General features: G+C 46.2%; 1 protein-coding gene and 1 long non-coding RNA gene across 2 annotated transcripts in view; one reads left to right on the top strand and one right to left on the bottom strand.

The window, feature by feature from the left end:
- LOC123775314 (mucin-2) overlaps positions 1–25,171 on the bottom strand; it is a 48,217-nt gene extending 23,046 nt beyond the window's left edge. The window contains 1 exon segment of the mRNA XM_045770371.2: positions 24,315–25,171. Coding sequence (XP_045626327.2) covers positions 24,315–24,335 — 21 coding nt within the window. The 5' untranslated portion in view covers positions 24,336–25,171.
- Positions 1–27,929, top strand: part of LOC138356108 (uncharacterized) — a 106,801-nt gene that overhangs the window by 384 nt on the left and 78,488 nt on the right. The window contains exon 2 of the long non-coding RNA XR_011224194.1: positions 16,832–16,870. This is a non-coding gene — a long non-coding RNA (uncharacterized lncRNA). The remainder of the gene's footprint in view (positions 1–16,831; positions 16,871–27,929) is intronic.

Genomic DNA, 27,929 nt, shown 5'->3' with positions numbered 1-27,929 from the left:
AACACCCCCCCCCCCCTTCCCTCTCTTCCCCCAGTTTATTGTAGAGTACAGACTGGCCGCCGCGTTTGTTGTAGTGTTGGGTTAGGTTATGGATGAACAGACAGGCGCTGTGTAACGAAGTCTCTCATTGGTCAGAACACCACACACCGGTTTATATAATTCACAATATTAAGGAATATAGAGTAAAGCGGTGGATATAAATGAATACATGTACATTAGTGAACAAGGGAGATGGCTTTACTTTTGTGCTTAAGCGTTTATTGACCTTTTATGTAAACAATATAACGTATCGTTTACGCATTAGCATTTGGCTGGTAAGGCAGAGACGACATGACGTCACACACATAACGCTACTTCAGACGGCCAACGACAGTTGAACAACAGTTTAGCAACAACAGAGTTTAGTTCATTTATTATGCACCCCATACCCTTCCTGTGGGCGGTAGTGGAAAGGGTTACAGAGGCACATAATGCGCTCGGGGACTGAACCTCAAAATTCATTTAGCTAAGTAAGTTACAGTCTTGGTGAGCTAGTTACAAAATTCAATGCACATCGTTACATCAACAATGGGCTCGAGACCGACCACAAGTAATCTGTAAATTAAACAATTGACACGTGTGGAGAGCTAGTGTCACAGTGGATATGTTTATCCTGCACACCGCACCTTAACCATTGGGCAAGGGTGGAAACGTTACATTCACCGAGTTACTACCTACAGTTAGCAAACTTGGGATATTTGGCTAAAATTCCTGGTAGCAGATAATTTTGAATGAAACACATTTCATGAACATTTGTTATAGAATTGTCTCTGAATTCACATATCTTTTCGCACTCCATGACATAGTGACGAAGTGTGTGCGAATAATTTAGTTGACAGTTTACATTTGGTCAGGTCAACATCAGATAATGAAAAGCCCCAGAGATACTTAAAGCAGTGTAAGCCGAGCAGTAGTAACATCTAGGAGCCTACTGATTTTTATTGAATGGTCCACAAATGTTTGGCTCTTCTTGCATGATGCTATAATGATAGAACTGCTAGTGTACATTTCACTTTGCCTCGGATCTAAAAGGTTGTGTTAAGTTCTTGGTGCATTATTGCCCTCAGACAATCCGAGGTTATACTCGGTTCCTTCTTTAAAGGCAGATTCTTTGGCTCAACGACACACAAAACGAACTCTCAAACCGCTTTTTTTTTTGTTAAGTTAAAAGTTGTTTGCTAAAATTTACATTTGAGATTATGGTTAAAATACTGTATACGAATAATGGTATCATCAATATCAGAAATAGACAAAATAAGAAAGTAATATAATATCACTTAAATTTGCTGATAACTGGAAGACAAAGTGTAATAAATAGGGACTATGTGACTTGTGTATTTGATTCCCGAGAATAATGGATTGTTCTCGGGAAATTTTATAATTGAATTATTAATAATTTAATAATATGAAATTTTAATAGAAAATTTAATAATTATTAAATTAATTAGATAATTAAACTACATAATAATATGTATAGTTCACAAAATAATTACGCGAGACATAGAGAGAGACAGTGACACAGACACAGACCTATGCTACAAATATGGCAGACATGTGAAATGTCCGATCATATTACGCGTGTAATTCATTGTCATTTAATGATTAGACTACTCGGCATGGACTCTGTGATTATATATGTTATTTGACAAACTAGTGCTTCTTAAATCAAGCCAGTTTCCTACAATGGGTGTTTTTACCATCAAACTATAGCAGAACGTGACATCACGCGAGGGAAAGATTGCGGGCCCCTCACTCTCCCGGGCAGACCAATCCACAATTCAACTCTTAAGAGTGCAGACTCTTTATCAAGGATGAACTCTAGGGACGAAAGGGTATGTCAACGAGAGGCAATAGTTGCTTTAAAAGCGAGAGGCATGTCAATCGTCGCCATCGCTAGAGAACTTTGAATAACAAAGCCAGCTGTTTGACTGTGGTGCAGGCGGTCGAAGAACCCGGGAACTTGAACGACAAACGTCAGTTTGGTAGGCCAAGAAAAACCTCTCCCGAAGAAGACCAGCGAATTCTAGAATGCAACCGTCAGTCTCCCTTTATGAATGCAGGAAGATATAAATTTTTTATTTTTTATAAATATAAAATCTTTATAAATATTAAAGATATAAATATATATCTTTATAAATATTTATGAATTCTCTCATCACTTGTCATATCCCTCTGAAGGAATACCTTTTTGTATCCCATTAGATATAACAGTTTGCTCTTCATTTCCTCTTTTTGTAGCCTCATTCATGAATACTAACTTGATTAATCAATCTGTCCTTGTTGTACCAGCCTAGCCTAAAAATCTTCTCTATACTTTGTTCAGCTCTCTCCATCTATACCACCTTCAAGATCTCTATCACTGTAGCTTTGTCTTTAGCTTTCCACTCCACTTGACTGGTGCCTTCTTGTCCCTTAATACCTACTATGACTACTGCTCTTTTTCCTTTCCCAGCAGCTGACTAGTACATCTTGCTGCTTCCTGAGAAGTGGCTGCTCTCATGGCAACTTCCTGCACAACAGGGGGCTTGTCGGCTGAGTGGACAGTGCTCAGGATTCGTAGTCCTAAGTTTCCGGATTCGATTCCCGGCGGAGGCGGAAACAAATGGGCAGAGTTTATTTCACCCTGATGCACCTGTTCGCCTAACAGTAAATAGGTACCTGGGCGTTAGGCAGCTGCTACGGGCTGCTTCCTGGGGATGTGTAACAAAAATGAGGCCTGGTCGAGGACAAGGGCCGCGGGGACGCTAAGTCCCGAAATCATCTCAAGATAACCTAAAGATAGCTGTGGACATAGCTTCTGTGCTCTTTCTAAGCATTTCTGCGAATATGGCATGTATTATATGAGTCCCCCTGATATATTCCCAGGCTCTAGGGGGGGGGGGGGACGGTTGTGGTCTGATACTGATATTAAGCAGTGTTTTTTCTTTATGGCATTTTATCTCCTCCTTTGCTGCTTTCAGCTCCTCTTTTAGGTTGCTTATTTTTCCCTCATTTTTTGCATTTCCTTTTCGAATTCGTTTCCATACTCAGATAATAATCTCAATAATTGTTTCACCATGTATGTTTGTTCGTGTATTCACCTAGTTGTGCTTGCGGGGGTTGAGCTCTGGCTCCTTGATCCCGCCTCCCAACTATCAAGTACTGTTACTTGCGCTCAAGTGATTACCGTCTTGGATTGCCCTTGAGCAACCTGAGGACAACAATATTCCGGGATCAGCAACACAATCTCGTAGACTTAAGGCACAGTGAAATTCGCACCAGTTCCTCCATCTATCATAATTTTATTGTGCTGGAAGAACCGCACGTCTAGGGTCATCCCGTAAGGTTAGCAGACGTCTAGATGTTACCACTGCTAGGCTTAGGCTCGGCTACAAGTACCTCTGGGAGTTTGCAACATCTGCTGATGTAGACTTGACTAAATGTAAACTGTCAGTAACACTATTCACATACTTTGCGTCATTATATAATTGCATAAAAAAACCGCTGAATTCAGAGATAACACATCAACGGTGTTCAAGAAATGTGTAAGTTCTTCATTCATAATGATGTACTGCCAGGAATCCTTGCCAAGTATCCAATGTTTGCTTACTGTAAGTAATACACATGACTAAAGTTGCCGCCGAGCTGGGTGGGTGTGGAGCAGGATTAGTAATTGTGTAACTGACTTACTGCAGATGTTAACTGTCCTGTATGACTGTTGTGGTCCTCTTCTTGAAACACTTATGATATTTAAAAACATTATTGATATATGTATTTGTGTATGTAAATATGTACGTGTGTATTACGAATTGTGTAACTAGCTTCACAATATTGTTTCTTGCTTCGATAAATGAACTGTGGGGTTCAGACCCTGAGCCCATTATGTGTCTATGTAACCCTTCCCACAACCGCCCACGGGATGGGTATGGGGTTCACAATCGCCCATGGGATGGGTATGGGGTCCACAACCGCCCAAGGGATGGGTATGGGGTTCACAATCGCCCACGGGATGGGTATGGGGTCCACAACCGCCCACGGGATGGGTATGGGGTCCACAACCGCCCACGGGATGGGTATGGGGTCCACAACCGCCCACGGGATGGGTATGGGGTCCACAACCGCCCACGGGATGGGTATGGGGTCCACAACCGCCCACGGGATGGGTATGGGGTCCACAACCGCCCACGGGATGGGTATGGGGTCCACAACCGCCCACGGGATGGGTATGGGGTCCACAACCGCCCACGGGATGGGTATGGGATGCATAATAAATTATTAAACTGTCGCTCCAGCCGACCTAACCCTCGGGGCTGATCATACTTATCTGAACTTAAGCACACTATTTCGCCTTTAAAACCATTTTCGTTTAATTGCTTCAATACTTAAATGGGTTAAGGGGAAATGGGGTTGTGAAAAATGTATATTGAGGTGCGTGTGTTTGTGTGTGTATTTACTATTTGTATATACTTTGAGTGTCTACTGGATCGAGCTTTTAGCTCTTGTACCCCGCCTTTCTGACCGTCGGTTGTGTAATGTACTGACTTATTTTCCTCTATCATATCTAACACATATATTTCTCTCTCTCACACACACACATATCCCCAGAATGCAGCCCGTAGCAGCTGATTAACTCCCAGGTACCTAGTTACTGCTAGGTGAACAGGAATATCAGGTCAGAGAAACTCAGCCCATTTGTTTCTGCCTCAACCAGGAATCGAACCCGGCCCCTTATCTCTGCGACCCCCTGAGCGCTCTCCACTCGCCGTGAGTTCGTATGTGTGTACTCTCCTATTTATACTCATCTAATTGTGCCAGCCGGATCGAGCTCTAGCTCTTGCATCCCACTTTTCTATCCACCGATTGTCTAATGGAATGATGGCTCCTGACCTTTCCCTATCATACCTGCTCTTAAATTTGTGAAATTTGTTTGCTTCTACACCCTACGTCTTTAAGTCATTCCATTACTTGCTACCCTTACACCAAAAGAAAACTTTCTAGCATCTCTATGACACATCTGAGTCTCAAGCTTCCATCCGTGCCCCCTTGTTCTATTGGTATTCTTTGTAAACTTTCCCCCTTTTCCACCTTGACTATGCCCCAAAGTATCTTGTACGTCTGTATCATGTCCCCACTCTCCCTACTCTTTTCAAGCGTTATCAAATTTAGTTCCTTCAGTTTCTCTTCGTACCTCATCCCTGGCAACTCTGGGACGAGTCTCGCTGCAAACTTCTGCACCCTTTCGAGCTTCATTATTTGCGTGCGCGCGCGCGCGCTTTGAAATGTATAGTAGATATAATATCAAACTTAGTTAAAGGTAATGACTCAGTTTTCACTCGTTTTTCATGTCATATTTACACTTAAAGTTGTGTATATAATTGACCCCGACAAATTCATATAGTTATATTTTTTATTACACCTAAACTGAAGAAATTCCTTCTAGTACGTTTGTGATTCATTTGTCCCCATTTAACATTTGTTCTCGCTCTACTGTTCCTCACTTTGAAGATTTCTTCACTGTCTATTTGGTCATGCAGCCCGTCCTCATCGACAAAGGTCAAATGCACGTTAATCCAGTCACCAAACACACTGATTATGAATGATAAGCGCTTTACACACTTATCGCAAGTTATCACATTCGAACTTTTCAAGAATAATGCTTCGCTCTCGTTCTCTGTTCGAAAAATCTCCACGTTCTTCATCCAGAATCTTAAAATACAAATAATTGCTAACAGATCCTAAGCATCCAACGTAATTTAACTTACGCCTGTGTACAAAAATCTATTACATAAGTATTTTCTTACAAATAAATTAATGTTATTTGAAATACACAGTAAGATAAAGTAGATGAACGCGTGTTTGGGTGGACAGTAGTCTGTAGGAGTCTGGGCTGAGGACAGGTTGGGTCAATACCCTTCAGAATCTGGATTGTTGTTATCGTGTGTGTCCCAGTCATTCCTCTAGTGGGGCTAGGTCCAGTTCCCTGTTTGTATCTGTAGTAGTAGGGATGAAGAGCTAAACGGGAATTTTTATTTTTTTGGAAATTCTCGTTTAGCTCTTCAGGGTTTCCAGGTGAATTTGGCCAGTCACAGATGTGGAATTAAGGAATTCTTATGAGGAAAATAATTTCTGAGATTTTAGAAGTTTGTTAAGAGATCCTATGATGAAAAATGATCTCCTAACAAACTTCTATGAAGTTTGTTAGGAGATCTTATGGAAGAAATTCAAATTCCCGCTTAGCGTGTCAGGGGTTTCAGGTAAATTTGGGCAGTCACAGATTTGGAATTAAGGAATTCTTATGAGGAAAATAATTTCCGAGATTCTAGAGGTTTGTTAAGAGTTCTTATGGGATAAATTAAGTAGGAAAATCTTACAGAAAAATTCCGAAAAAAGGGTCAATATGTCACAGCATTTCCAGGTAAACTCTACGGGCATATTGTGCCTGTTTTCAACAACCGCGCTGGGGCTAAGGGGCCGATATGGCACACCGGTTTCACCGAACTTTGAAAAGGGACCAATTTGGAATTAAGGAATTCTTATGAGGAAAATAATTTCATAGAAGTTTGTTAAGAGTTCGTATGAGAGAAATTCAAATTTTTAGAGTTCAGTTTTAAGAAAATATTTCAGAGTTTCAAATAATGTTGTTTCCCTGTATTCTGAAGCATCTTTTATATCGCATTCATATCCTATCTATCTAAGCTTTACCCAGTAAGGAGTGTCTTCTCTCATGTTTGGAAAAATATTGATTTGAAGAGCTTTGTCGTGTTGTGCCTCCATTACTTTATTGCAACGACCTCCAAGCTCACCTACAGTATTTATAAGCTTGGTGACCAGTCCACACATCAGAAAATGGAGAAACGACGTTTCGGTCCGTCCTGGACCGTTATCAACGAGTATTCACGACGGACCGAAACGTCGTCGTTTCTTAATTTTGTGGCATGGTTTGTTGATCATATCTTGGGTGAGGTTACTGTGACTCATCGTCTACACCCATGTGACGTTACTGTGACTCATCGTCTACACCCATGTGACGTTACTGTGACTCATCGTCTACACCCATGTGACGTTACTGTGACTCATCGTCTACACCCATGTGACGTTACTGTGACTCATCGTCTACACCCATGTGCTGTGACTCATCGTCTACACCCATGTGCTTGCCACCATTATTGCGGAAACCTTCATAACAGTCACGAATATTCCCATCACAGTTGACCAAGATCACCACAAGGAGAGGTGTATAGGAGTCCATGAAGCTGGTCCAGGCACACGCCTCCATACTGACAGAGGCTCTTGGGCCTATAGTTATCACTGTAAATATTATGTGGGTGACTAACATAAAGAACAGTAACTTAGCAACATAATACAAATGTTGATACCACCAACACCAACAACAGGAATAACATCAACAAAAGCACCGCCGACAATAAAAGCTGCATATCAAATAGCAGCAACTACAGCACCAGGTGTAACAATATCAGAAATACTACTAATTCACGTCCACTTCAGGGAAATGCCATAACTGCCCGATGCTTCCGTTATCACCAAGATCTGACCCCCATTTAGAATTTGGCCAAAATCTAGGATTATGCAGATTCTTGGCCCATTACGGCAGGAGTCTGAGGCAGCAGAGACTGGATAGTTGTGCGGGCGGCTGTGGCGAGTGTGTTGACACTGTGTACAAGTGTGTTCACCATACTAATACTGGCCGCCCAGCTTACCAACAAATTACACACATAAATCACAATAACATGACGCATCAAAAGAACAAATCCACAAGGGCCGTGACGAGGATTCGAATCCTCGTCACGGCCCTTGTGGATTTGTTCTTTACCACCAAATGCTTCCTTTCCCTACGCCTTATTAACAAACAGATATGGAAATAAAATCACTCTCCTGTTCTCCGCCGAACATTAATCTCACGTAACGTCACCCAAATTTACTCAACCTTATCTAACCTCGCCCCGATAAAGAGTCATTAGTTCGGAAACAAAACGAAAGCACATATAGTAGAAGGAACGACTGACTTGTTTTCATCTGCATATTTGTATCAGTGTGTAAATATCACACCCATTACCAGATCAACATATTTGTTCGGTGGTTTTATACCCACTGTTAGAGGATACGTTTTAAAAAACAAGCGTTGACTATAATTTTGCTACTTGAGAATTGTAATAGGTACCTTGAGGTGGTTACCTTGAGATGCTTCCGGGGCTTAGTGTCCCCACGGCCCGGTCGTCGACCAGGCCTCCTGGTTGCTGGACTGATCAACCAGGCTGAGGTATAATACATAAGCTGGACTGTATGGAGCTGAGACAAAGTGGCGCACGTCACTCCACGTCTCGTCGTACTTCACGCCTGAAGACTCTGGTTAATGGGTCGCAGAGCAACTGTGCAAGCACTGACGTCACTGCTGCCCGGCCCTGGCTCGGGAACAACTCGTATGATCAAATATTTGGTGCAGGACTGCGGCACGGAGCAGGACTACATCACAATATACTAAACGTTACACAACCCGGGGTTCGTCTGAATCTACTTTATAAGCACCGAGCTGGTACCCAGTCCAATACTGTATATGAAACGTGCATGTGCTTGTATGGGTAATGGAGCTCTCTCGGGACGCAAGTTCGATCCGCAGTCTTACTCCAAAGATTTTATTATAGATATATCACGTCATTGTAATTTCATTATGTACAAATTGTATCTGTACACACATTGTGTCTACAGTCAACACTTACCCCATTTTGATAACGTAAACAGGTCAATACAGATGTCATCTCTTGGGGGATAAAATTGTGATAATTGGTTAACAATTCCTAGCCAGTTGTATTTCTAGTTTCTAATCGAGACTTTTTTTTAATTAACTTCCTAACAACTGAAAACAAGAAGGAATTTTTGTTTATTGTTCTTTACTAGTGACTTGCTTTTGTTTTTGTGAAGATCAGCGACCCCGACCTCTCCAGATTAGTGGCCAGCGACCCCGACCTCTCCAGATTAGTGGCCAGCGACCCCGACCTCTCCAGATTAGTGGCCAAGTTTGGTGTTGGGTACACACTTGTCTCACGGTGCCAGAGACCACACCCATCACGGGTACAGCCACACGGGTGCCAGAGACCACACCCATCACGGGTACAGTCACACGGGTGCCAGAGACCACACCCATCACGGGTACAGCCGCACGGGTGCCAGAGACCACACCCATCACGGGTACAGTCACACGGGTGCCAGAGACCACACCCATCACGGGTACAGCCACACGGGTGCCAGAGACCACACCCATCACGGGTACAGCCACACGGGTGCCAGAGACCACACCCATCACGGGTACAGTCACACGGGTGCCAGAGACCACACCCATCACGGGTACAGCCACACGGGTGCCAGAGACCACACCCATCACGGGTACAGTCACACGGGTGCCAGAGACCACACCCATCACGGGTACAGCCACACGGGTGCCAGAGACCACACGGGTGCCAGAGACCACACCCAACACGGGTACAGGAACTAACACAGTGGTCATGATGTTTGTGCTCGACAGAACGCAGCTTTTGGTTACACAGTTGATTGACAATGTTAAAATTGACGACTGTATCTTCGGAGTTGACGGCAGCATTGAGGATCATGACCAGAAGATGGGTTACTGGGCGAGGATATCATTAATAATAATTCGTTTTGACGAGGAAAGGAAGTTTGTGGATGTACTTTAGGCTTATATCAAGGTGCTCCGCCAGGTCGGAACTACCGACCCTCACCAGGATGCAACCCACAACAGTTGATTAACTCCCGGCTACCTATATACTGTTAGGAGAACAGGGGCATTAGGTGAAATGAAACGTGCCCAACCGTTTCCATCCCTCCCAAGAAGCCAGCATGCAGGGCTGCCTGCGTTACTTAGTGTTGACACAAGACGGGCTGTATAAGGGCGGGTTGCGAAGACCTTAATTTGTATAAGGAAAAAATTGCATTTCCACAGGTAGGAAAACATGGCAAAATAAGGGTACAGGGACGGACCTTCCTTCCCTTCCCTTCCCTTCCTTCCCTACCCCCCAAAAAAGAAGGGGGTGATGAGGGGTGGTCCTCCCCATCCCTCCATGGGAAAGGTGGGGTGGATGGGGTCCCTCTCGCCCCTCCCGCCTCTGACACCCATCATCAATAACTCTCACGACTGTATTCAGAGAGCCTGCTTATCCCTGCTTAAGTGACCGTGACAACCAGGACAACGTGACCTGGTATAGTGATCGTGACCCTGGGGTAGTGATGGTGACCCTGGGATAGTGATGGTGACCCTGGGATAGTGATCGTGACCCTGGGATAGTGATCGTGACCCTGGGATAGTGATCGTGACCCTGGGATAGTGAGCGTGACCCTGGGATAGTGATCGTGACCCTGAGATAGTGAGCGTGACCTGGGATAGTGAGCGTGACCCTGGGATAGTGAGCGTGACCCTGGGATAGTGAGCGTGACCCTGGGACAGTGTGACAGTGGATATAGCCAGCCTGACCCTGGGATAGTGAGCATGACCTTGACCTAGTGAACGGGACTTGGAGAGAGTGAACATGATAGTGGGAACAAATCGACAAGGGCCGTGATGAGGGTTCGAACCTACGGACGGGATGTTCCCAGCTGCGCCTTAGTCAACTGTGACTATGTCGTGGTACAGCACTCAAGATATTAGTGGATAAGTGGATAATAATAAATCCATACCTTAGAGGTGGATAAATTCTTAACTGGTATTCAACAAGCGGATTACCTGAAGGAGAATTTATTTCGTGATTTTTACACAAAGGTGAGACCTTTGTGTAACGGTGAGAGGTGTTCCTTCCTTCCTTCCAGCTGTGTGTTTACACTGAGAGTATTGTAGTCCTGGACTATGTTGAGGACTACAGTGTACTTGCTGGCTGGTAAGTATAATATTGTGGTGGTCTTAATAACCCTTAGAGGATGATAGGCCTTAAGGTCAAGACCAAACTTGCTGGTTGGTCAGTAAGGTGTTGCGGAGGCCTTAATAACCCTCCAGAAAGTGGTAACCTTAGACCAAGCACCAAATACACTGATATATATAATGTACTGAGCATTAAGACGAGACAGGAGAACCTGTTCACAACGAAATGTCCATGTAGCACGGGCTATAGTGAGCCCGTAATGTCCATGTAGCACGGGCTATAGTGAGCCCGTAATGTCCATGTAGCACGGGCTGTAGTGAGCCCGTAATGTCCATGTAGCACGGGCTATAGTGAGCCCGTAATGTCCATGTAGCACGGGCTATAGTGAGCCCGTAATGTCCATGTAGCACGGGCTATAGTGAGCCCGTAATGTCCATGTAGCACGGGCTGTAGTGAGCCCGTAATTGAGTTCGATTATTCGCGATAACCTTGTTACTGTGATATTTGGGTCTAAGTTTTAAAATAGAGGTGGGGTTTCCTCCTTTTCCCCTGTTTTTTTCGCTTCTGTTTTAGCGCACTGGTTTTATTATTGTTTTAATAACATTATCCTGGTGGCGGATGTAGGTGCAGAATGTTCACTAGTGTGTCCCATTCTTCAACGGCTTTTCTAATCATTGTAGTTGCTGTGGAATTTTCATCTAATACAGCTGCTGTCGTTGGATTAATATTGTTTGATGTGCAGGTCTTCAGTTGCTTGACATTCCAGTAAGTAATGCAATAGTGGCGCCTCTGCATCTGTTCCACAGATATGACACGCTTTAACTAGTGGGTTTATTACCTCCCAGCAGCACTTGTAGCACAGTCTGAGTCTGTGTATGGCTACTGCAATGTCTCTGGATATCTTTTTGCCAGTCTTTTTACAAGGAGAGCTTCTTATTTTTAACATGGAGAAATCTTGACATTTGTAAGTGACCTCACTCTACGATTCACTTAACCTCTTTAATCGTAGGGAGCTCCGAAGTATAGGGTGAGGTGATTGTTGCCTGACTCCGGTTTCCAGTTGTCCGCCAGGTCTTCCATCTTCCCTCTGGATGCAACGATGGGCCATTGAAGTCGAATTCATCTGGATGTTGATTACTGGTGTCAGCACGAACCTCCTATGATCGTCAGTGCGGGTAGTTATTGTTCGTACCTTTCACTATATCTTTCATTCTCAACACCACAACACCATCCTGAATCGCCGAAGCGTAGTGATAGATACGACAATAATCACGAGACCGACATGTGACATTTTTCTTCCAATATGACTGAGCAGCTTGGGTTGTGTGTCCGTGTACATGTTGTGAAGCGTATCAGGCGAACCTTCATCAGCTTTCCGTGTGACAAGGCAGGCGACCTATTGATTTTGTTCAGGACTGGTCAAAGGTCGCCAGGAAGGTCACACAAAATGTTTGACAACGAGAGTAAAAACTCTCAGTTTGTACTCATAGCAGCAGCAACAGCAGCAGAGTAGCAGTAATCATAGTTGAGTAGTGGCAGTAGCAGTGTGGTAGCTGCAGTAATGGTAGCAGTGTGACTCAGTGCTCAGGTACTTGATTACAGGATTCCTTAAGTGCTTCATCTGAAATTGTTTAGTTTGTCATTCATGGAAAGTTAATCCCCCATTCTGTGAGAATTAAGCGTCACTAGGCTGCCATGCCACATTCCAGGCTGCTCGACCACAGAGCACGTCAAGATCACATTGCTTTATCTTAAATATGTTCCCTAATAAAAGGTGGCTCTCGCTTGAAGCACCTCGCTGGCGTGCCATGTTTTAATGGCTAGAGATTATCCTCGTGGTCAACCCACTAGCAAGTGCCTTCAAATAACTTTCTCTTAAACTCCTGTTTTGTGCTGGTAAATTAATTATGTACAAGTTTTCTAACAAATTTCTTGGCACGCGTTACCGTGAGGTGGGGTATTGATTTAGTGCTTGTGTGAGGCATGGTCGACGACCGGGCCGCGGGGAAACTAAGCCCCGGAAGCACCTCAAGGTAACCTCAAGGTAAGGTAAGGTGTGGTTCCAGGTGAGTATATACTCACCTGGATACTCTTACCAAGATATCGTTGCTGTAGCTCCTAGGCTCAGCCTTATCAGCTGTCGGTCTTGGCATATAATGACCCGCTTCCTGAAAGTGCTTTATATATTTGCTTTCGAAAGTGTATATTGAGGGTGTGTACTTGCGGAAGTTGAGTTTTAGCTCTTGGGTCTAGCCTCTAAACCTCCAATCGATTGGTGTACGGGATCCCACACCCTTTGGGTTCTGTCATATTTATATTTGAATACATCATTCATTCCTGTACAGTAACTAGTTTCTACCTGTGAATCAAATAATCCGACCTCGTCTACCTTGTCAATTCGCCTGATTATTTTCTATGTGGCGGACGTGTCTCCTGATGACCTGGTTTTTAAGTTTTATTAGTTTAATGGAAGGAACTCTGTTAAGTTTACCATAAGTTACACTCAAAGCTTGTATGTTTATCATAAAGTTGCATTCAAACAAAAGGTGAAAATTCACTTTTGCAGAGTGGTAGACGGTTGGAACAAGTTAGGTGAGGTGGTGGAGGCCAAGACCGTCAGTAGTTTTCAAAGCGTTATATGACAAAGAGTGCTGGGAAGACGGGACACCACGAGCGTAGCTCTCATCCTGTAACTACACTTAGGTAATTACACACACACACACATACACACACATATATACACACACACACACACACAGGGGGGGGGGGGGTGGCCTGGTAGCTGAGTGGACAGCGCGCAGGACTCGTAATCCTGTGGCTCGGGTTTGATTCCCGGATCATGTTGAAACAAATTGGCAAAGTTTCTTTCACCCTGATGCCCCTGTTACCTAGCAGTAAATAGGTACATGGGAGTTAGACAGCCGCTACGGGCTGCTTCCTCTCTGTGTGTGTACTCACCTAGTTGTACTCACCTAGTTGTGTTTGCGGGGGTTGAGCTCTGGCTCTTTGGTCCCGCCTCTCAACCGTCAATCAACAGGTGTACAGATTCCTGAGCCTATCGGGCTCTGTCATATCTACACTTGAAACTGTGTATGGAGTGAGCCTCCACCACATCACCCCCTAATGCATTCCATTTGTCAACCACTCTGACACTAAAAAAGTTCTTTCTAATATCTCTGTGGCTCATTTGGGCACTCAGTTTCCACCTGTGTCCCCTTGTGCGTGTTCCCCTTGTGTTGTGTGTGTGTGTGTGTGTGTGTGTGTGTGTGTGTGTGTGTGTGTGTGTGTGTGTGTGTGTGTGGAGGAAAACAAAAAAATTAGTAGTTAGTAACAGTTGATTGACAGTTGAGATACGGGCCGAAAGAGCAGAGCTCAACTCCCTCAAGCACAACTATGTGACTACACAACGCAGGCTAACCTAAGGGGTTGTGGTCCTCGGCCCCAGACCTAAACCCCAGCATCTCCAGAATGTAATTATGTGATACAACAAGAATTACTCCTCTAAATATTAATGAACTAATTGTGTTTTTTTTCAGAATCAATTCTAAATTAGCAATAGCCTTCAAATCACTTTGACGGACACATTTAATTTGAAAATTAATGTCCATAATTACTTTGCTAACTACCCATCCGTTAAAACATGCCGGATAATTAATCCAACAGGCAATTTATTCTCTCAATAAATGTAAGCGCAATTTTTTGTGAAAAGTATAGATAGGGCTTCCATATTAATAATTTAATGGTTATATTAATATAAATTGCTAATTTGAATACTTTTCATTTTCATAAAATGTTTTAGCGAGATGTGTATTTTTTACAATTAGAGTTCAGTGATTCTTGAGCGAGTGAGGCCTCTGGAGAACGAGTGAACACCTTGTAGAACAAAGATAACACGCACAGAACACTGCTGGAAGAGGCTTCAGCGGCGCTTGATCAAGTAATCACATCAGAGGAATATTTTTGGAAGTAACTCAAACGAAGATTCTTCTCATTATAATTCTTGCTGCGGTGCGTCACGCTTTGGTGCGTCACAGGGTGGTGCGTGACAGGGTGGGGCGTCACGCAGTGGTGCGTGACAGGGTGGGGCGTCACGCAGTGGTGCGTCACAGGGTGGTGCGTCACGCAGTGGTGCGTCACAGGGTGGGGCGTAACGCAGTGGTGCGTGACAGGGTGGGGCGTCACAGGGTGGTGCGTCACGCAGTGGTGCGTCACAGGGTGGGGCGTCACGCAGTGGTGCGTCACAGGGTGGTGCGTCACAGGGTGGGGCGTCACGCAGTGGTGCGTGACAGGGTGGGGCGTCACGCAGTGGTGCGTGACAGGGTGGGGCGTCACGCAGTGGTGCGTGACAGGGTGGGGCGTCACGCAGTGGTGCGTCACAGGGTGGTGCGTCACAGGGTGGTGCGTCACAGGGTGGTGCGTCACAGGGTGGTGCGTGACAGGGTGGGGCGTGGTGGTCTACAGCCTCTCTGAGGTTCCCGTCCCAGCAAGAGAATATTCACTGCTCCGAGATAATAAGTTTCGTCATCGACGACTGTGTTCCGTTTTTGTTAGCGTGAGAGTTAGTGTTGTTTTGATTCATCATACTGTAGGTGGTGGTGACGCTGAGTGCTCTGCAGTAGTGAGGACTCAGAGGTCTTTAGGTTCATATTGTATTCTCAATAGCATCCACAGTCCATTTGTTGCACGGCTTATGGTGCTGGTGCATCTCTCTCTCTCTCTCTCTCTCTCTCTCTCTCTCTCTCTCTCTCTCTCTCTCTCTCTCTCTCTCTCTCTCTCTCTCTCTCTCTCTCTCGCTCTCTCTCTCTTCGCCTTCTCTTTTGTCTCTTCGCCTTCTCTTTTGTCTCTTCGCCTTCTCTTTTGTCTCTTCACATTCTCTCATCTCTGTCTTCTCTCTTCTCTCACCTTCTGTCAGTCCCATATTCTGTTTCGGAATCTGGTAATTTCTCACTATTTCTTTCGACTTCTCATGCCCAGTCTCTCATTCTGTTTCCATTTCGTTTTCAACCTGCCCATCTCCCTCTTCGCCTGCCTCTCCACCCTCCTCTCACTCTCCCCAAGACGATGAACTTTGCTATTGATCTCTGGCGAGGCATTTATCTTGGGCGGGTAATTCAGCAGGTGATCCCCCGTGTACCTGCGCCGGCCGTGGAGGCTGCTGCCCAGGAGACCAACTCATAATTACTATAAATCTTCTAATAATTCTTAGGGGGGGAGATTCATAATAATTTTGGGAGAAGATGGACATGGGTGATTATTAGCAAAAAATGTGGATTTATATTAATTTATCAATCTCCTAATAATGAATAAGTTTATATTAGAAGGTTGGTCATTATTATTAGGAAGTGGTGAGTGATAATTATATAGAGAGAGGAGAGGGGATATTGGAATGGGAGGAGGAAGACATGTGGCAATGTTCCTTCATAAGAACACTAAGAACATACGAAAGGAGGAACTTTGTAACTGGCGTTCTATGTTCAGTCACATGCAGTCCGTTTTCTAAGTGAGAGTCTATGACGTTAGGAAGGATTGGGTCAAGTTGTTAAAATGGGTTGGGTTAATTTGTTTGATTTGGGTTAGGTTTGGATGGGTAACATTATGTTGGGTTCGGTTAGGCTAGGTTGGGTTGAGATAGTTTGCATTAGGTTAGATTAGACTGGGTTTAATTAATGTTGGGTAGTTTATGTTAGGTTGGGTTAGGTTGAATAAGTTAGGGTTGGTTGGGTTAGGTTACGTAGTTTTTAAATTTGTTGTCGAATGGTTGAAGAAGGTCTTGATTCACCTGACTGTACGTGAAAGCTGCTGACACAAGACTTACACTGGCATTCTTGAGCAAATTGAACTGTTTAAACTTTTAAAGTGTTTAAACTTTGCAGTTGTAATGAAAGTAATATTTTGGTGACCTGTTTCTCAAATCAACTTCTCTGTTGCAGGGACGGTATGATGTCAACCTCCAGATGTTCTCAGGTAAGGTGAGTATGATGTCAGCCTCCAGGTGTTCTCAGATAAGGTGAGTGTAATGTCAACCTCCAGGTGTTCTCAGATAAGGTGGGTATGATGTCAACCTCCAGATGTTCTCAGGTAAGGTGAGTATGATGTCAGCCTCCAGGTGTTCTCAGATAAGGTGAGTGTGATGTCAACCTCCAGGTGTTCTCAGATAAGGTGAGTGTAATGTCAACCTCCAGGTGTTCTCAGATAAGGTGGGTATGATGTCAACCTCCAGGTGTTCTCAGATAAGGTGAGTGTAATGTCAACCTGCAGATGTTCTCAGATAAGGTGAGTGTGATGTCAACATCCAGGTGTTCTCAGATAAGGTGGGTATGATGTCAACCTCCAGGTGTTCTCAGATAAGGTGAGTGTGATGTCAACCTCCAGGTGTTCTCAGATAAGGTGAGTGTAATGTCAACCTGCAGATGTTCTCAGATAAGGTGAGTGTAATGTCAACCTCCAGGTGTTCTCAGATAAGGTGGGTATGATGTCAACCTCCAGGTGTTCTCAGATAAGGTGGGTATGATGTCAACCTCTAGGTGTTCTCAGATAAGGTGAGTGTAATGTCAACCTCCAGGTGTTCTCAGATAAGGTGAGTGTAATGTCAACCTCCAGGTGTTCTCAGATAAGGTGAGTGTAATGTCAACCTCCAGGTGTTCTCAGATAAGGTGAGTGTGATGTCTTAGTGCCAGCGTCTACGATAGTAGTGATGGTCTTAGTGCCAGCGTCTACGATAGTAGTGATGGTCTTAGTGCCAGCGTCTACGATAGTAGTGATGGTCTTAGTGCCAGCGTCTACGATAGTAGTGATGGTCTTAGTGCCAGCGTCTACGATAATAGTGATGGTCTTAGTGCCAGCGTCTACGATAGTAGTGATGGTCTTAACACAATACTCCGGCCTTCTCATCTCGTTACGAAACTTAAAACCATAAAGACCACTGAATTTTGGTATTATTAATAACAATATAGATTAAAATAATAAAATAGGGACAGAGTTCTCCCCTAAAACATTGCAATACCTTGTAAATTGTACACAATTTTATTTGTAAAATTTAGGCTTTAGTAATGGAAAGACGCACATTTCACCCCCGGCGCGGGCACATGACAGCGGCTATTACAGAAACTTTGTTTTATGTGAATGTTTACTGCTGACTCATTATATCATGCTATTATTAGGAATAATTGTATGAATGACCTTTCAATGTTTCATTGGGCTTAAAACACTCATTTGAATACAATCGGAGAGTGATTGATACACACACACACACACACACACACACACACACACACACACACACAGTTTCAAATGTAGATATGACAGACCCCAGTAGGCTCAAGAATCTGTACACCAGTTGATTGACAGTTGAGAGGCGGGACCAAAGAGCCAAAGCTCAACCCCCGCAAGCACAAATAGGTGAGTACACACAGGTGGCTACTAAAGTTCAACACGAGCAAATGTAAAGTTATGGAAATGGGACTAGATGATAGGAGACCAAAGGGACAGTACACAATGAAGGGGAACTGCCTACCTGTGACGACGCGAGAAAGAGACCTGGGAGTGGACGGAACACCTAATCTATCTCCTGAAGCACATATAAATGGATAACGACAGCAGCGTACTCTACACTGGCAAAAGTTAGAACATCATTCAGAAACCTAAGTAAGGAGGCATTTAGGGCCCTTTACACTGCCTACGTGAGACCAGTCTTCGCGTATGCCGCCTCATCATGGAGTCCCCATCTGAAGACGCATATAAGGAAACAGGAAAAGGTTCAGAGGGTTGCAACGAGACTCGTCCCAGAGTTACGAGGGATGGGGTATGAGGAGCGCCTGAAGGAACTGTGCCGTACGACACTAGAAAGAAGAAGGGAGAGGGGGGATATGATAGGAACGTACATAATACACAGGGGAATTGACAGAGTGGACATGGACGAAATGTTCACACGTAATAATAACAGAACGAGGGGACCTGGGTGGAAGTTGGAAACTCGATGAGTCACAGAGATGTTAGGAAGTTTTCTTTTAGCGTGAGAGTAGTGGAAAAATGGAATGCACTTGGGGAACAGGTTGTGGAAGCCAATTCTATTCATAATTTTAAAACTTGGTTTGATAGGGAAATAGGACCGGAGTCATTGCTGTAAACAACCGATGGCTCGAAAGGCGGGATCCAAGAGTCAATGCTCGATCCTGCAGACATAAATAGGTGAGTACAAATATGTGAGTACACACACACACACACACACACACACACACACACACACACACACACACACACACACACACACACACACACACACACACACACAAGTCGTGAGATGACACGGCAATGGTCCAGGACGGGCCGCAACGTCGTCGTTTCTTCGTTTACTGACGTGTAGTTTGGTCATCACAAACTCAAACCAGAAAAGTTGGCTGGTGTATCGGGAAAAGTCCTAAAGTGGATCAGAGAGTATCTATCGGGAAGGAAATAATGGTTATAGGTGCACACTGAAATCACATTAACGTGATGTATCAATGAGGCGATCAGGAGCCACGTGAAGGATTCATTGCATTGCTTTTGACCATATGGTTTAGTGGCGTAGGTCGTGGGTTTGGGAGTACCGAGGGTGAGGGCTCGAATCCTACTTATTTTCTCAGAGGGTTACAGTGAGAGCAGAAACATCGGAGTGGAGAGAGGGTACGAGTACCACAAGGGTCAGGTTTGGAGCCCATCCTGTTTGTAATGTCTACGACCTGACAGTGGAAATGGACTTCTTCATATCAATGTTTGAAGATGAAGCAAAACTAGTGAGAAGAGGCAGGGCAGAGATAGATTGTGACGCATTGTGAACGGATTTGGTCATGCTTCGTAAGCTGGTCCGAAAAATGGCTAGTAGAGTTCAACCCAGTCAAATGCAAAGTTATGAGGATTGGAGCAGGAGTACAAGCAGTATAGGATGAAGGCAAAAAAATTCTTCAATCTGAAAAGGTGAATGACCTGGGAGTGGACATTAACCCAAATCTGATGCCAGAAGCCCACATTAGCAGAATAACAACAGCTGCATATGACATACTGGCCAACGTCCAAGTATCCTTCAGAAACTTGGACAAAAGACCTTTTCGGGCCCTTATATACAGCGAAGGTGAGACCCACTCTTGAATATATATCCCCAGCATTAAACCCTTACCTGAAAAAGGACAAGGAGAAACTGGAAAATGTCCACAGATGTGCAACGAGACGTATTCCTGAGGTAAAGGGATTGAGGTATGAGGACAGACTAAGAGAACTGGGCCTTACCACACTGGAACAAATGACATATTGGGAGATAAGATAACAATATATAAAAAGTTAACATAAAGTAATAAAGTAGACAATTAGTAGAGTCCAGGGGGCGGGCAAAAGTGACGCGTGAAAGGAGGAAATAGGAAGAACAAAAGAACAGGCTGAGAAAGGGACAGCACCTAAACAAAAATATGTAAAAGCTCTTTATACGTATCCCAGCAGAATGGGAAGGCTGGGTGGAACGAGGCACGGGAGGGAGGGGAGAGAGGAAACTATTCACCTAGTTGTGCTTGCGAGGGTTGAGCTCTGGCTCTTTCGGCCCGCCTCTCAACTGTCAATCAACGATCATTTTTTTTTATTTTTGTATGATGGACCTGGTGGTATGATGGTCCTGGTGGTATGATTGACCTGGTGGTATGATGGACCTGGTGGTCCTGATGGTATGATGGACCTGGTGGTATGATGGACCTGGTGGTATGATGGTCCTGGTGGTATGATGGACCTGGTGGTATGATGGTCCTGGTGGTATGATGGACCTGGTGGTCCTGGTGGTATGATGGACCTGGTGGTATGATGGACCTGGTGGTATGATGGTCCTGGTGGTATGATGGTCCTGGTGGTATGATGGACCTGGTGGTCCTGGTGGTATGATGGACCTGGTGGTATGATGATCCTGGTGGTATGATGGACCTGGTGGTATGATGGACCTGGTGGTATGATGGTCCTGGTGGTATGATGGACCTGGTGGTATGATGGTCCTGGTGGTATGATGGTCCTGGTGGTATGATGGACCTGGTGGTATGATGGTCCTGGTGGTATGATGGACCTGGTGGTATGATGATCCTGGTGGTATGATGGACCTGGTGGTATGATGGACCTGGTGGTATGATGGACCTGGTGGTATGATGGACCTGGTGGTATGATGGTCCTGGTGGTATGATGGTCCTGGTGGTATGATGGACCTGGTGGTATGATGGTCCTGGTGGTATGATGGACCTGGTGGTATGATGGACCTGGTGGTATGATGGTCCTGGTGGTATGATGGTCCTGGTGGTATGATGGACCTGGTGGTATGATGAATTTGGTAATATGACCGAACGAAGGTCTCATAGTACAGTCGACTTCATCCCAGACTCATAATCGGGATTCACGGATTGGATTCCCTGGCGGGACAAAAATGATTGGGCATGTTTTCTTTTACCTAATGCCTCTCAACCTAGTAGCAAAAGCGTACCCTGGATCTAGGCATCTGTTGTGGGGTTGCATCCTCGGGGAGGGTCGGCGGTTCCACCGTGGGGGATCTCAGTACAAGTCTAAAGTGTATAGTTTATATACACTTTTTTTATATTTTCTTGATTTTTTTCAGTGACTGTTTAAAGAATGTTGGTTTGTGACACTGTTGGTCTGTGGTTAAGCTCCTCATTCTGTATCCCAGTTGTATATTGGGGCCACATTTGCCGCCATCCAGATGCTGGACTCCCTGGCTAATAACTCGTTAAAGATCAGTACTAAGGGTATACTCCGGTATTGCGCAGCTTTTGACAATATGTATAATGATATACTTTCTGCTTCTACAGCTTTAATATGGTAACTTTGGTTACCTCAATACTTCCGTTACTGTTACCTCAATACTTGCCAGTTTGTTCTCTAGGGTTACTTGCTCTCCTCTTACTGGGACCTGTTGTGGCTCCTCTACACCTTCCCTCGTCACGCTCGCTGTTCTCCTCCCGTCTTCCCTGATCTACTCACTTGAACATTTACTATGGACAATGGAGCATTTAATATAACTATGGAGCAGCATCACATGCAATGTAATTTCATAGTTTTTATTATTTATTGAGGTTTATGATTTTTATCTGGTCCATTTGTGTCTGTCTCATCTCCCTGTCCTCTGTGTTCCTTCCACTACTGTTTTTTCTTATTGGAAGATGCCACTCTGTTAAATGGTCACAACGCCAGTCATTCTACCAGTCAGAAAAACAGTTACTCAGCACACCAATCAGTCAGTACGTAAGAAAACTAGTCATTCTATCAGTCAGAATTGAAGTAATTGTTTAGAAACCAAGTGACCTTATATTCTTCCTATCAGGCACACTAGCTAATCAGAGAAGCAACAACCGATCAGGAAGAACCACAAGAGCTCACTGGAGCACCAGGTCGACCTGTCCACCAGTCTAAGAACAACGACTATCAGCACAGTCTGTTTGATCACGAAGCCTTCCAAGCCACAATTAAAGCACTAAAGAATTAACCAAGAAACCTCTTGAGATTAACAGTGAATTAATTAACCAGAGTATCAACAAGTGAAGTGATAGCTGACGCCCCTCGTCTAGTGTGACACGCCCCTCGTCCTAGTGTGACACACGCCCCTCGTCTAGTGTGACACGCCTTGTCTAGTGTAACACGCCCCTCGTCTAGTGTGACACGCTTGTCTAGTGTGACACGCCCCTCGTCTAGTGTGACGCGCTTGTCTAGTGTAACACGCCCCTCGTCTAGTGTGACACGCTTGTCTAGTGTAACACGCCCCTCGTCTAGTGTGACACGCTTGTCTAGTGTAACACGCCCCTCGTCTAGTGTGACACGCTTGTCTAGTGTGACACGCCCCTCGTCTAGTGTGACACGCTTGTCTAGTGTAACACGCCCCTCGTCTAGTGTGACACGCTTGTCTAGTGTAACACGCCCCTCGTCTAGTGTGACACGCTTGTCTAGTGTGACACGCCCCTCGTCTAGTGTGACACGCTTGTCTAGTGTAACACGCCCCTCGTCTAGTGTGACACGCTTGTCTAGTGTGACACGCCCCTCGTCTAGTGTGACACGCTTGTCTAGTGTAACACGCCCCTCGTCTAGTGTGACACGCTTGTCTAGTGTAACACGCCCCTCGTCTAGTGTGACACGCTTGTCTAGTGTAACACGCCCCTCGTCTAGTGTGACACGCTTGTCTAGTGTGACACGCCCCTCGTCTAGTGTGACACGCTTGTCTAGTGTAACACGCCCCTCGTCTAGTGTGACACGCTTGTCTAGTGTGACACGCCCCTCGTCTAGTGTGACACGCTTGTCTAGTGTAACACGCCCCTCGTCTAGTGTGACACGCTTGTCTAGTGTAACACGCCCCTCGTCTAGTGTGACACGCTTGTCTAGTGTAACACGCCCCTCGTCTAGTGTGACACGCTTGTCTAGTGTAACACGCCCCTCGTCTAGTGTGACACGCTTGTCTAGTGTAACACGCCCCTCGTCTATTGTGACACGCTTGTCTAGTGTAACACGCCCCTCGTCTAGTGTGACACGCTTGTCTAGTGTAACACGCCCCTCGTCTAGTGTGACACGCTTGTCTAGTGTAACACGCCCCTCGTCTAGTGTGACACGTCCCTCGTCTAGTGTGACACGCTTGTCTAGTGTAACACGCCCCTCGTCTAGTGTGACACGTCCCCCGTCTAGTGTGACACGCTTGTCTAGTGTAACACGCCCCTCGTCTATTGTGACACGTCCCTCGTCTAGTGTGACACGCTTGTCTAGTGTAACACGCCCCTCGTCTATTGTGACACGTCCCTCGTCTAGTGTGACACGCTTGTCTAGTGTAACACGCCCCTCGTCTATTGTGACACGTCCCTCGTCTAGTGTGACACGCCCCTCGTCTAGTGTGACACGCTTGTCTAGTGTAACACGCCCCTCGTCTATTGTGACACGTCCCTCGTCTAGTGTGACACGCCCCTCGTCTAGTGTGACACGCTTGTCTAGTGTAACACGCCCCTCGTCTATTGTGACACGTCCCTCGTCTAGTGTGACACGCCCCTCGTCTAGTGTGACACACGCCCCTCGTCTAGTGTGACGCACGCCCCCCGTCTAGTGTGACACACGCCCCCTCGTCTAGTGTGACACACGCCCCTCGTCTAGTGTGACGCACGCCCCCCGTCTAGTGTGACCACGCCCTCCGTCTAGTGTGACGCACGCCCCTCGTCTAATGTGACACGCCCCTCGTCTAGTGTGACACACGCCCCTCGTCTAGTGTGGCACACGCCCCTCGTCTAGTGTGACACACGCCCCCCGTCTAGTGTGACACACGCCCCCCGTCTAGTGTGACACACGCCCCTCGTCTAGTGTGACACACGCCCCTCGTCTAGTGTGACACACGCCCCCCGTCTAGTGTGACGCACGCCCCCCGTCACCTACCTTGTTCATACCGTTGCCCATGGTGAGTGAAGGAGGGAGTGGGCGCGTGCAGGAGGAGCGAGCCGTCACAATGCCCCCAGGCCTGGGCAGCCCACCTCGCACAGTCCCGTCTTGAGCATCTTGTCCCAGCCCTCCAGGACTCCTGACCCCGCCGCCTTCAGGTGAGGCGAGGCCGGCACCCGTGGAGAAGTCTACTGAAGGTGGTTATGGAGGAGCGGCAGCAGGAGCAGCCACGGGCGGCGCGAGGCAACATTCCAGGAGGCGCGGGAAGGAGAGGATGTCACCCCGTAACTTGACCAGGAAGAGTTCTTTATTATTACATGTCTCACACACCCGTCCTCTCGACTCAGAGACGCTGAGGGGCGCGTTCGATCCCTCTCGACGTCATCATGCGACTGATCGCGGTCGACACCAACTTCCACTTCAGTTCATGGCTGGAGACGCTGCAGCACTAGTGCGCATGTGCTTTCCCTGAACTATACTCGCTTTTCCTTTTTCTTCGTTTTCCTTCTTATTTCCGTAGTTCGAACAGACTAGTGTTCATGGGAAATATTCGTGAATATAAAAAATATGATCTAAACGAAAGCGAGCAAAGAAAACATATTTTTTGGTATTCTAGAGTTATCTTACCCTCTGTTTGGCAGCCTAATACAGGCTTGTGATTTGAATTGTTGCCGCTAGATGGTGACGCTTGCATGGCGCCTACGCCTATATTCCTCGCTCACTCCAGCATTCCTGGCAAGAAGGATGCCAATACATGGTGTGGCTGCTGCTGTAAAAGACCTGGAGGCCAGTTTCCAGAAGGAGAGTGAGTAATATTGACATTTGACGGAGGGTTGGGACCATGTTCCTACCTCACCCTTCTCCCACCACCCCTACGGCGCCTCCTCCCGTCCCCTCTACCCCGATCGAAGCTCTCCGGACCCCCGGGGTGAAGTTCCTGATCGAAAGTGTTCCAGAATGATTCGCGGATCCGGAACTCATGGATGTCTATTTACAACCTCTTCTTCCTTTGTTGCTACATTTTATAAAACTAGTCACATCATGCACAGGAAACCAATTTTGTCCAGTCAATATTTACATTCTGCCATGGCATCAACGGAGAGAGAGAGAGAGAGAGAGAGAGAGAGAGAGAGAGAGAGAGAGAGAGAGAGAGAGAGAGAGAGAGAGAGAGAGAGAGAGAGAGAGAGTGAGAGCTGGCCTGCTGGAGATCATTCCGTCATGCCTGCCAGCCTGCCCAGCCCACCTCCTGTAACACTGCACCACATGTGTTCCGCTGCCTGCCCTGCCCATCATCTCACGCTGCCTGCCCTGCCCATCATCTCACGCTGCCTGCCCTGCCCATCATCTCACGCTGCCTGCCCTGCCCATCATCTCACGCTGCCTGCCCTGCCCATCATCTCACGCTGCCTGCCCTGCCCATCATCTCACGCTGCCTGCCCTGCCCATCATCTCACGCTGCCTGCCCTGCCCATCATCTCACGCTGCCTGCCCTGCCCATCATCTCACGCTGCCTGCCCTGCCCATCATCTCACGCTGCCTGCCCTGCCCATCATCTCACGCTGCCTGCCCTGCCCATCATCTGCTCACGCTTCATATTGTGTCAATTTTGGGTTGCTCTCCACTGGCCGCACCAAGAGGGCGTGGGGGTGGACGCTGGAGAACCACATTATTCGCACACTTGCTAGACAATTTATATGATTAGTGCGAGAATATTAGGAAAATTAACGAAGTGAGCATGTTATAGAAGTAAATTCTATTCAAAATGTCAAAAGTATAAATGAGTGGAAGATGGGTCGGGAATTATTGCAGTACCGCCGGCCAGACAGGCAGGGTCCAAGAGCTAAAACTGATCCTGAAGTAACAAATAGGCGAGCACAGGCACCCCTCACAATGCTCTCCTCCTCATACAGCTCATATACCCGTGGCTCGTCCCCTCATTTACAAGGCTCTTCCCCCTCACACAAGGATCTTCCTCTAAAATACACAAGGAACTTTCGCCCCTCACCCACGCTCACTCGTCACCCCCACCCCACGCCCACTCATCACCCCCGCTCCTCACCCATGCCCACTCATCACCCCCGCCCCTCACCCACACCCACTCATCACCTCCACCCCACACCCACGCCCACTCATCACCTCCACCCCACAACCACGCCCACTCATCACCTCCACCCCACACCCACACAAACACAGGAAACAATCAAACACAGTATAATAGAGGTGTTCCAGTTCGACACGGGCGATGAGTACGCCCTTATACTTCCTGCCTTCACATATACAATTTCCTTCGTTCATTCATTTCCTTCATTCTTTCGTTAGACCTCTACGACGCTTAGGCACTACTGCGTGCCTGGAGGTGCCGGTCACACACCGGACTTGGGGAACGTGAGAAGTGTGCAGCTTGTTACAAGTCAGTTATCTTGATATTCAGTAATTTGCACCCGCAAGATAACCTAAGCTTTTAAGGGTTGATAGATGTTAATCTTCTTGTTTGAGGAGCTGTTCACTTGAGACAGTTAAGCAAGTCCCAGCTGTGTCTGGGTACAAGTGACAGGATGAACAACCCAGCGGGTTTTCTTCCTATTGGGGAGTGTTGTACATGCTGCTATGGCGGTGTGTCCACTCACAAGATGAGTGACGCTGCCCAATACTGTCACTATGGCGGTGTGTCCACTCACAGGATGAGTGGCGCTGCCCAATACTGTCACTATGGCGGTGTGTCCACTCACAGGATGAGTGGTGCTGCCCAATACTGTCACTATGGCGGTGTGTCCACTCACAGGATGAGTGGCGCTGCCCAATACTGTCACTATGGCGGTGTGTCCACTCACAGGATGAGTGGCGCTGCCCAATACTGTCACTATGGCGGTGTGTCCACTCACAGGATGAGTGGTGCTGCCCAATACTGTCACTATGGCGGTGTGTCCACTCACAGGATGAGTGGCGCTGCCCAATACTGTCACTATGGCGGTGTGTCCACTCACAGGATGGGTGGCGCTGCCCAATACTGTCACTATGGCGGTGTGTCCACTCACAAGATGAGTGGCGCTGCCCAATACTGTCACTATGGTGGTGTGTCCACTCACAAGATGAGTGGCGCTGCCCAATAAACTCGCCCCTCGGGGCAAAATTTAAATTTAAAAAAATTCAGTAACTATCCACTCAAGGAAGCAGTTCTATTGGTTTTTGTTATGTACACTTCTTATTAATTCTTTGTATGGTAATTATTTTCGTATTTGTATCACATGGCGTGTAAGGCTGGGCCGGACTCATCACAACTACTCCGTGACATTATAGTTATAAAGGATAAAAACCCACACTTATGTATTTGTGAAATTTATGTAAAGATTTACACCAAGTCTTTCGCACACTCCTGAGTGCTTTGTCAAGGTCTGAGTGTGTGATTAGGACCAGACTTACATCTCAGCGGCTAATGCCAATGACATTAGTCGTTCAGATGTAAGAGATTAGTCGTTGCCATTTGTGGGGCGTTGGCATTGTATATCCGTTTTGATCTCATAGGCTCGCTTTCACTGACAGTGGCATGAGCCGTGACAAATGGAGTTATAGTCATAGATGAGACCAGGAGGCCTGGTCGACGACCGGGCCGCG

The sequence above is a fragment of the Procambarus clarkii genome, chromosome 70, assembly GCF_040958095.1.
Source record: "Procambarus clarkii isolate CNS0578487 chromosome 70, FALCON_Pclarkii_2.0, whole genome shotgun sequence".
Taxonomy (NCBI): Eukaryota; Metazoa; Arthropoda; class Malacostraca; order Decapoda; family Cambaridae; genus Procambarus; species Procambarus clarkii.
The sequence above is the reverse complement of the archived record's forward strand: the minus strand, read 5'-3'. Positions and strand labels throughout refer to the sequence as shown.